Source organism: Adiantum capillus-veneris, chromosome 21, assembly GCF_014529385.1.
Source record: "Adiantum capillus-veneris isolate H3 chromosome 21, ASM1452938v2, whole genome shotgun sequence".
NCBI classification, from domain to species: domain Eukaryota; kingdom Viridiplantae; phylum Streptophyta; class Polypodiopsida; order Polypodiales; family Pteridaceae; genus Adiantum; species Adiantum capillus-veneris.
The window spans coordinates 87,078,917-87,089,719 of NC_140951.1; the positions used below are offsets into that span (position 1 = coordinate 87,078,917).

At 42.0% G+C, this 10,803-nt stretch overlaps 1 protein-coding gene across 1 annotated transcript; it reads left to right on the forward strand.

The window, feature by feature from the left end:
- The first annotated feature begins 345 nt into the window (after positions 1 to 345).
- Positions 346 to 6,573, forward strand: LOC147431299 (cytokinin riboside 5'-monophosphate phosphoribohydrolase LOG1-like). The gene is made up of 8 exons (XM_086493912.1): positions 346 to 1,074; positions 1,352 to 1,467; positions 1,792 to 1,889; positions 2,040 to 2,070; positions 2,981 to 3,080; positions 5,058 to 5,128; positions 5,716 to 5,859; positions 6,042 to 6,573. Exons 2-8 carry the CDS (start codon positions 1,354 to 1,356, stop codon positions 6,132 to 6,134), a joined length of 651 nt encoding a protein of 216 aa, XP_086350038.1. The 5' UTR covers positions 346 to 1,074; positions 1,352 to 1,353; the 3' UTR covers positions 6,135 to 6,573.
- Positions 6,574 to 10,803: the final 4,230 nt, after the last annotated feature.

The window sequence follows — 10,803 nt, forward strand, 5'->3', positions numbered from 1 at the left end:
GAACAGAGAGAAACAGAGAGATGATAATATACAAAGTAATAGAGAGATGATAATATACAAAGTAATAACTAGTTGGGAGTTAATTCTGATGCTTGAGAGATGATAATATACAAAGTAATAGAGAGAAATAATTATAAACAGAGAGATGATAATATACAAAGTAATAACTAGTTGGGAGTTAATTCTGATGCTTGAGAGAGGGTAGATAATATAGAGAGAGAGAGAGAGAGAGAGAGAGAGAGAGACGCGACTCGCGACTCTCTTTGAACGTGCTGAACCATGCCACCATTATAAGGAGGGATTAAAACACTGGCAGGCAGGAGAGAGAGAGAGAGAGGGGGAAAGAGAGTGTGTGCAACGTGTGTGCACTGTGTGAGTGTGTAAGACACCTGGATATTGATGAGTGTAGGGACGGGTCACTGTGTTTGTTAGTTAAGAGAAGAGAGACTCCAGAGTCCAGTCGGCCTGAGGGTCTGCGAGCCTGAGGAAAGGGATAGAGAGAGAGGGTACTGAGCGTAATGTCTTGCAATGAGTGCTGTCCGTGAGTATGAGTGTATAGGCTATGTGTGTGTGAGAGAGTGCAGACTCCAGACTCGCAGAGCTTGAATATAACGAAACCAGAAGAATTGCTCCACATGTCTCTCTCTGGAGTGAAGGAAGAAGAAGAAGGCTCCCACAGTCACACTCTTCAAAGCTATAAATCTCTCTCTCTCTCTAAAAGACTCCGAAGCGCACTCTCCGCTGTTTCCCCGCCTTTGTTGGATAGCTCGTAGACAAAATCACAAGCAAAATACCCGGCGCACATGAGCGAGCTCACAACACCCAACTAGCAGCTCCTCTCTCTCTCTCTCTCTCTCTCTCTCTCTCAAACATTGCGATCACCCAGCATCCATTCCTCCCATCTCTTAGCAGGCCGATTCCCCCCCCGCCCTTCCTTCTCTCTCTCTCTCTCTCACGCGCGCGCACACAGTTCTCTCTCTGGTATTGCACATCACCCCGCCTTGTGGTAAAGCGAAGGTGCTACAGTCGTTTGCAATCCAGCCAGACGCTCCATTGCTTCCTCTGTAGAGAAAGGTAATTTTTTTTGCTTCATGTTTACTTCCCCCCCCCCCCCCCCCCCCCCCCCCCCCCGCCCCCTCTCTTCTTTTTCCTTGCATTGCGATGGCGAAGCGCAAAACTCGTCGCTAACACTGCTTTATACCAATGCTATTCTGCAATTATAGGCAGACCCCCTCTCCATTTTGCATGAATGTGCAGGGCCTTGCCTATGTTTATTTGCATCAGTGCAACAAGTTTCCCTTATTGACAGCAGTGACTTTCTAAGGGCTCATTAATATATTTCTTCACCCAGAGATGGAGCAGCAATCTCCTACTTCAAAGTTCAAGCGGATATGTGTATTTTGCGGCGCATGCTCGGGCCGGCGAAATGTCTACCAGGATGCAGCCATTGATCTGGGGAAGGAAATGGTAATTCCACTGCAGTAAAAATTCTCTTCTCGTTATTTTCACTGTTTACTTTGCATTTCTGCCATAATGAGAAATGGCATTAACTACATCTTTTTGAAGTCTTCTCATGGTTGAAAGGAAGCCTGTTGAAAGCTGGAGTTATTAATGCTTAGAGCTTGTATTGTGATGCTTCTCACAAATGCAGCTTTTATGCTTTCATTTATTATGTGTCAGAATGCTGAAATGCCTGTGATTATATATTCTATATTCTTTGTGTCTTGCTGCTGCAAATTAATCCTTAGCGGGCATTCACGCGTGGCAACCTTGATTCCTTTTTTTGTAAAGGTGAAGAGGAAGATAGACTTGGTTTATGGGGGAGGAAGTGCAGGATTGATGGGGCTGATATCCAAGGAAGTGTATGATGGAGGAAGGCATGTGCTCGGGTAAGAAGACGCTATTTTTTTTTTGGCCACAAAAGGCATGTGCAAGTGCAAGTGAAGAGAAAAAGTAAAACTGAGATGTAGTTATTACATTATTGGGAGGGGACGCTAATTTTGATGCAAACGGTGTGTGGGTGGTGATGATGTGCACAGGGTGATTCCGAGGACGCTCATGCCCAGCGAGGTAATACTCATGCCCCTCTCTCACACACTCTCTCTCTCTCTCTCTCACACACACACACACACACACACACACTCTCCCCCCCTTCCCTTCTCTCTTCTGTATTTACAAACATGAATACACATACATACCTCGCATACATGGATACATAAGTCTTGCACCCATATTGTTCATAAACATACATATATTTCATCTTTGCTCGTAGATGTGACCGCATGCTTGCATGTATCAACAGAAATTTTCTCATGTAGGATAATAGAGTCTTTTCCAGTGTTTTTCATACAATGAATAACATCATGAGCTTCTGCTCGAGAGGCACCGCATACCTAACTAGGTACGATTGGGGGCAGGGGATCACCGGCCCGGTGGCACCGCATACCTAGCTAGGTACGATTGGGGGCAAGGGACCACCGGCCCGGTGGGGGGGCCGGTGGTCCCTTGCCCCCAATCGTACCTCGCTAGGTATACGGTGCCTCCCTCACATAAGCTCATGATGTTGAGATAAGTCACAATGTGGGAATTATTGCGAGAATTTGTCCAAAACTTCTTGTGTATATATGCTCTACCACATAACCTTTTGTATTATGTGCTTGTATGCATGCACAAATGCTCCTCGTTTAGATTACTATTTTAATAGAGAAGGATCATTTAGATAGTAATGTAGTAAATGAGGAGCATTTATATAATGCCCTTATTTAGACTATTTTATATATATAAATAAATAAATAAATAAATAAATAAATAAATATATATATATATTAATGTGTCAATCACATAACTCTTTGGTGTATACATGTATGTATTTGTGATATGGGCATTTGTATGTATATTTGCACCCAATTGTTATACATTTGAGTTTGCTCATATGTGAAGTTAAGCAATGCATCAATGCTGCTTTGCATCTTTTTGATAGATTACTGGTGAGCCTGTCGGAGAAGTGCGAGCAGTAGCAGACATGCACCAACGCAAGGCTGAGATGGCTCGAGAGTCGGATGCTTTTATTGCACTCCCAGGTACACTACTTTCCTTCTTGTCCTAATAAAGCAAAAGGTCAAAAGTAGTCCAAGTCCCACAACAATGTGAAAGTTGTGACTTGAAGTTTGAGTTAAGATGTCTGGAGGGTTTAGATGGTAGTTCTATACCTTTATGAACTCTTAAAATCTCAAGCCTTGCAAGGCCTTGTGGTAGAAGTTTGTTTATAATGTTTTTCACCATCTTAAAAGGTTGTTTGGTTTCTTTATTCTTCTCGTGAATTTATTTAGGCTTTACTAATTATGGTCTCAATATTACACACAACACCCAAAGGATAATGCTTGCATAAGTTGCATTTCAGGCAATGATGAGAGTTTTAATGCAAATAGTTATTTTGAAATGAAATCTTAGTCCATGATGCCACATGGACGGAAGGAACAAGACGATAGTGGGGACAGGAAGTCCAAAAATAGGTGTCTACTATTACTATGGTAGCTTGTTAAGAAATTTTTTCGAGTGTGGCACTAGAAGTGGAATAGCAGCACTTGCTTCTCCATCATTAGGCATGCACCATTCTGATTCTATGTTGTGAGGTTATGGATGATTAGATACATCCATGACGAAGTGCATGTTCAAGCTTCCAAAAATTAGTCTCTTGTTAATATGGCAGCCTGTCAAGACAGCTTTTTGAGGTGTGGCAATGGGAGTGGCATAGTAGCAATTGCTTCTCCATCCAATTAGACATGCACCATTCTACTTCTATGTTGTGAGGTTATGGATGATCAGAGACATCCATGACTCAACTAGTGCCATGTTCAAGTTTGTATGGCTCAAACAAGGAGAAAGAAAAGGAACTTTAGAATGGAATATCCATTACCATAGCAGAGACCGTATGAGGGTCGTAAAAGTGTTGATTTGCACAACAATGCTAATGTTAATGATTTCAGCTCCCAAAGTTGTTCATATTTTTTGCATGATAAATTCCTGCATGTACACTTTGTTTGCTAGGAAGTAATTTCTTTGGATTATAGGATCGAACATCCTGAAGCAACCATAATGGCCTCAAGATGTAGTGTAGAAGAAACTTTTTGATGCTATAGGAACATTCTCAAGAGACTCCAAGAGCAAGCCGAAGAAAAATGGTGCTATCAATAAGGAAAGATGACCAAAAAGAGTGGGTCTCTTGGGGAAGATCGATGAGGAAAGATGATTGAAAAGGGGTGGGTCTCCCGGGGATTCCCTAGTACCAAATAAGGAGATGTGACTCACAATATACTAGACCATGCCTTGTACCCCAGGCCACCCTTGTATGACCCTCCTCCCTTAATTCTAGTATGGTAATCATGAATGAATCTTATCGGATGAAGTCATTCTTGCGATTTAAAGAGACTAGTGGGAGGTGACCTCCCTTTTCTAGACCATGCTTTGTTGAATGCACCTCTCCACCCTTGAATGATCCTCCTCCCTTAGTTCTAGTGATTACATACAGTAATCTTCAATGAATCTCGTAGGAGGAAGTTACTTTAGCAATTAAAAGAGACTAGTGGGAGGTGACCTCCCTTTCTTGACATGTTCCACAAGCTTGGTAGGCATAAAGGGTGGTTAGAAAATACATGAGAAGAGTGGTTTGGGGCCAATAGTTTCATGATTTGTTAAAATGCATACCTAACTTGAAAGTTTCAAGCCAACATTTTGTTTGTGTAGGGTCTTTGTGGGATCGTCATTCGCTGAGCTCCCTATAATGGGCTCATTGGGATGGTATGTATTATTTGGGGTGGTGTAAAGAGGGGTTAGGCCGCGTGGGACACACTCCCTATTTGTCTTCGGGGCATGTACACAAGAGCTGACATGTAAGCACGTGAATGAGCGTACTGCTGTGAGTTGTGACAAAGCTTTCACTACCGTTGTAAATTTCTCTCTCGACGAACTGATACAGACGTAATTCACCATTTGTGTGTGGAGAGAGAGAGAGAGAGAGAGAGAGAGAGAGAGAGATGCCTGCCTGCCTGGATGCGCAGGTGGCTATGGGACCCTTGAAGAGCTCATGGAGATGATAACGTGGTCTCAGCTGGGTATACATGACAAGCCGGTAAAATCTCTCGGGTCACATCAGTGTCATGGGTTGTTGAGATCTGTGTGTGTGTGTGTGTGAGAGAGAGAGAGAGAGAGAGCGCTTGCCCCATTTTCATGTGCTGAGAGAGAGAGAGAGAGAGAGAGAGAGAGAGAGAGAGAGCTTGCCCCATTTGCATGTGCTGAGCTTGTGTGGGTGGGTGTATGTATGTATGTGCTTGCCCCATGTGCATGTCTTCCATTTCTGCTGCAAGATTCCCCCTAGCATGCGCATCTACCATGAAAAATTATGGTGGTCCCATCATGCCGTCGAATCAAGGCAAGCATGTGGTTCACCGGTGGTCTGATACAGTGCGTGAGATGCAACTCGCCAGGCAATGAGATGTGGCTTGCTGTTGCTAATAATCCTCTAATTCTTCTGTGCCACTATGAGCAATAAGGCATCTTGACTGTATCATTGCCAGGGCAAGGTCAGCGCATGTAACGGTGGTGTGTCACTTCAGTTTCATAGATGCAGTATGAGAAACATGTGCATGTGCCTCTACCTATGTGGTGTGATGTGCTTTTGATAGTTTGTAAAGCCCTTGTGCTGGTCTCTGTGAGCAGGTGGGCCTCTTGAATGTGGACGGGTACTACAACTCTCTTCTTGCCCTCATTGACAATGCTATATCAGAAGGATTCATTAAGCCAGCTGCAAGGCACATCTTCGTTGCCGCCCCAAATGCTAGAGAGCTCTTCCGCAGACTAGAGGTATGGTATGCTTGAGATGCAATCAAAGATAGTATTCGCGTAAAATTTTGTTGTCGCGCCTCAATTCTGTGTACCTATTATGATTAGTGATCAGCACATTGCTAGCACAGGTTACTTAGCACCGGCCCGGCTTGTCACTTCTTGAATTAACTGCCCATTTGAAACAAACTTTTCCTTTACAGGAGTATTCCCCCATGCATGACAAGGTTGCATCTCAACACAGTTGGGAGATGGAGCAAAGGGAAAATTTGGCTAAGTCGGAGCTATCCCGCTGATAGAAAAACAGACGCTGCAAGGAGGTTTTTGCCCTTTGGTTTTTTGTGAATGCACCCACCTGCATCACAACCAGAGTTGATGAAAGGGTGTGCGGGCAGGCGTTGTCATACAATGCATATATACAGGAATGTTTTGACTATACGGTATATATAAATGCTATGTATGCAGCGCAGGCCAAGCGAAGATCGGTAAGCCATATGAGGCCAAACAGCACCAAGTGGAATGATGGTATCCCAGCGGGAAGTGGGGCCGTAAGTCCTGTAATTAGAGCCATTCATGTTAGTTTCTTGACAAGGTGTGTTTTTGTTGCTTTTTTGATGAAGGCTTGTAGGCAAACATGATGTAGCGCAAATGTGTTTCCTAATAGAACGTTGCAAACTCTGACACTATTGGCTTAGTGCAAATGGTTCTTAATGCAAGGTTAACAGTATTGCTCTCTCTCTCTCTCTCTCTCTCTCTCTCTCTCTCTCTCTCTCTCATTTGTGTATGGTCTGCACATGCAGGATTTTGGTCCCAAGGAAAGGCTGCTTGTACTGATTGTATTGTCCCTAGAAATTATAAAATGAAACCTCTGCTAATCTTTCTTAAAAGTTCTGGTGTATGAAAAATTGCTAAGGAGGTTACAAGGAAGTCTTTGAGATCATGAATTGCATGAACTTGTCATGTCGAAAAAGGAGCCTCGGATGGTGTTAATAGATATGCCAATTGCTACCCAATGCAAACCATTTTTATAACCGAAATCGCTACACATTCGGCAGAATTTCTGAATGGCTTTCGAAGAGTTTTGCCAAACATTTTCCCACCTATGTTAGTACATGAAGAAAATGTATTTGTCAGAAAACAATGGCTAAAAAGTTCTGGAAAATTTAACCCATAGAGAGTAGTTTTACTAGACTGCCACAAGCTCAACAATTGTCTTTCAAAAGTCGAATAATCTCAAAGGTCCAAAAAGCTTTGAGGAGAGCCTACCAATATAATAGTGTAGGTTCAACATGAGGATTCATTGGTTGGAATCTAGTTTAGGTGTTCTCATTTTATTTGCTAAAAAGTGTACTATTATTGGGGATCTAATATTAGTCTTTGTGCTCTAAAAAGCTCTCAAAATTTTAAACTTTTTCAAGTAAATCATTAAGGCAAATTAAAAAATATCAAACTTGGTAACATCTAAGCGGTCCTTTCATGTCATCTGTTACATCATTTTGCTACTCTCTGTGGATGAGGATATTCGCATGCTAAGAGATATGCTTGCAAAGTCATTTGCAATGAATTCCGTGGGTGCTACAAAATATGGTATGTGGGTTATTTGAGTTGGAAAGAATTAAATGTTTGACTCTTACCCTAGGAGAATTTTATAGAATGATATCAATAAGGCTTCTTTGGAGAGGTTCAACATGCAAGATGCAAAGCTACTAAGTACACACCCTTATCCAATCCTTTCATGTTTAGAAAGGATGAATGAAAGTCCTTGTACATAATTCATGTTTCTATGTTGTTAAATGCCTTATGTATGTTGTGGTATGCACTAGGATTAACCTTGCGCTCCAATACTACTTTGGGGGACATTTTGGATATTCTTTTGGTAGACATTAAGCTCTCTACCATGCCTTGAGCATGCTAGATTGAATACTTAACCTATACAATAGTAATTGCCTTGTCACTATGTCACTTGGAGTCACCTAGGGGGATCTAGGCTCCAAATTTGGGGTCATGGAGCGGCTTTGATCTCAGCCGTCCGATCGCTTGGTGAACTAGGGACAAAAGTGGCGCCTCGAATTTACCTCTAGTTCACCCGCTTTGTGGGGTGGGGTTGAATCTGAGACCTAGTAGCCACACAAAATCCCTACCATCATGTTAGTATGTGTCGTCCATGTCAGCATGGCACATGATCGCACGTTAGTTTACCTGGCCTTGGTACACCCTTAGTTTATCTTGCCCTAGTTAATCGGATGATCCAATGGCCAGATCAAAGCCGCTTCACCTCCCCAAATTTGGGCCCTAGATCCCCTTTGAGCCATACCCCCCATGTCATGTAGTGACGAGGGGGTACTTGGAATGAGACAATGAGAGCAAACAGCGACAATTGCACTATCTTCAAAAGGGGATGTGGAGGAGCCCCATGAGGAGGGCTCTTTGGATGAATAGGTTGAGGAAGGTGAGGGTAGGTAGTTAGCAAGCTATGTCAAGTCCTAGCTATCATGCATCGATGAATGTTTTTCCCAGAGAAAATTTTGTAATATTATCATATTACAAAACATCGTAATATCATCATAATCGGAATCGATGGTTTGTCAAATGACTTCTACTATCATTATTAGGAATTTATTATTCCTCATTTGATAAAGGTCTGGCAAGAAGCCTCGAAGGTAGAAGCTCTTCCCTCTTCTCTTAACACTTGGGTCATCAAGCTCATACATAAAAAGGGGTGGGGGAGGGGGGAGAAAGACTTAGGGAATTGGAGACCTATTACTTGTTTGACTTTTGCAAACAAAGTTTTTGCCCTAGCTCTAGCAAGAAAGCTTAGTCCAATAATGTATGATATTATTTTTCTAGAGCAAAAAGGTTTCATAAAGGGTAGATTTATCTTGGATGCAATCATTACATTGTGGGAAATTATAGACTATGTTGGAGACTCTATGCAAATTTACATGTCTTTTGAGATTGATTTTGACAACGCTTATGACAAGATTGAATGGGAATCCATCTTCGAATCTGTGTATGACATTGGAAAAGTGTTTATCACATTGATCTAGGTATTGCTTGACAATGCTTTGGCTGAAGTATCCATAAATGGTGAATTGTTTGGTCCAATCACTTTGTGAGCACTCTGTAGAGCTCCATTAGACATGGTTTTCCAATTGCTCCTTTGCTTTATGCTATATGTTTAGATGCACCAAGTTGGTTGGTCAAGGATGCCATGGAAAATGGGAAAATCAAAGGAATATATATTCTTGGGGCTAGAAGGAAACTACGCTTGCAACAATTTGCATATGACACTAATGCATAATGATGAACAATCTATTGAATCTTTTTGGCAGTGCCTCAATAAATTTTGTGGTGCTAGTGGATCATTGGTCAATCATTCAAAAACAAGCTTCAAGACCTCAACAAGTTCACCACCTAAAATTGTAATAGATGTAGGTTATTCTCAAATAGAGATTGGACAAATTTTCAGATAGATGGGAATTCCCATGGGCTTCAAAGTCTCCTTTAATGAGACATGGGATTGGGTGCTCAATAAGACTAGGCTTAAACTTATCAAATGGCAAGGCCATCAAACCTCTCTGTCCAGCAAGGCTTTTGATCTTAATCATTACGTTATGCCTTCACTAATCTACTTTTTGTCTTGTTGCAAACCAGCAAAATATCAACTGCAAAAAGCCTTCTCTCTATGTAGAAATTTTCTATGGGGAGAAAATCTTGATCACCCAAAGTTCTCAAAAGTGGCTTGGTCTGGTGAACTTGAATGTAATAGCTACAAAGATGGTAAGCAAATGGGTATTGAGGAGCATAGAATCATATAAATTCTTGGCCATGCTGCTTAAATGGAACTTGAGTAAATTCATGCTACATGAGTAGAAAGCCTCTATAGTGGAAGCCTACCTTCAGTTATATGACCAATCTTTATTGTTTCCTTCAAGAATCACCTTGGTTTGGGTGTTTTGTAGATTTCTCAAAACTATCCCTATCTATAAGAGCTCATAAATGTCATAAGGCTGGAATTCAAACTTGGGGAGATCTATTCCAGGGCTATAGTATCAAGGATGAGGCTACCCTCCAAGACCACTTCCAGCTATTTCAAAGAGAAGCTGCTTGGTGCAATGCTAGACTTCACAATGTCTTAGCAAAAGTTCAACTTCTTGCTAGAGGATATTGCCACAGAGCTCAACTAGTAGTGAATCTAGCTAAATAAATTTACCTCAGGTATACACCAAAAGGTGGAGTGGATGAAGAGCTCAAGAAACAACTCAACAACAAATGGAAGCAATAGTGAATCTATAAGCAATGGACTTACAGGTTCAAATGCATCTAGGCTGACCCATTAGCTATTAAACACAGTTTCTTGCTATGGTTGATTATTCACTAAGGTATATGGTGTGACACCTGTTGCACATGTTGCATATCCCATTACTGACATGACATAAGAAACGAGTGCAAATATTTGTGTGTTGTTTTTTGTATGGTGCTCCCCACATAACGGGGCTAGGTGCTCGGGGGGCGGGGGGGAGGTAAAGCTAACTTTACCTCTTTGAGATTCGAGGGGAGGGAGTAACTGTTTTGAAGGGGGTAACAAACAATTACCCCCTCCTTGTGTGGGGGTACCCTATTGAACATATTTGATTGGTAAGATATGAGACTAATCGCATGTTGTCTCATGAAAGTGCCAAAATTCGTCTCTAAATAACATATGGTGGGCAAAGGGGATCTATGGTTTGGTTAGGCATTGTGGATCCTAATACAACGCACATCATATTAGGACTAGCTAGGGCTTATGTACGGGTAAACCAGGAGTGCATTACAAGTGGCCTAACGCAGTGAGAGATCCACGACTCCTAAGTAAACTGTGGATTCCCTTTAAAGGATACCCTGTGCTAACGGACAATGGCAAGGCATGAGGTTGGAGGCTAGCATGCACGTGCATGCGATTGATTTTTGACGAGCAACAATGTG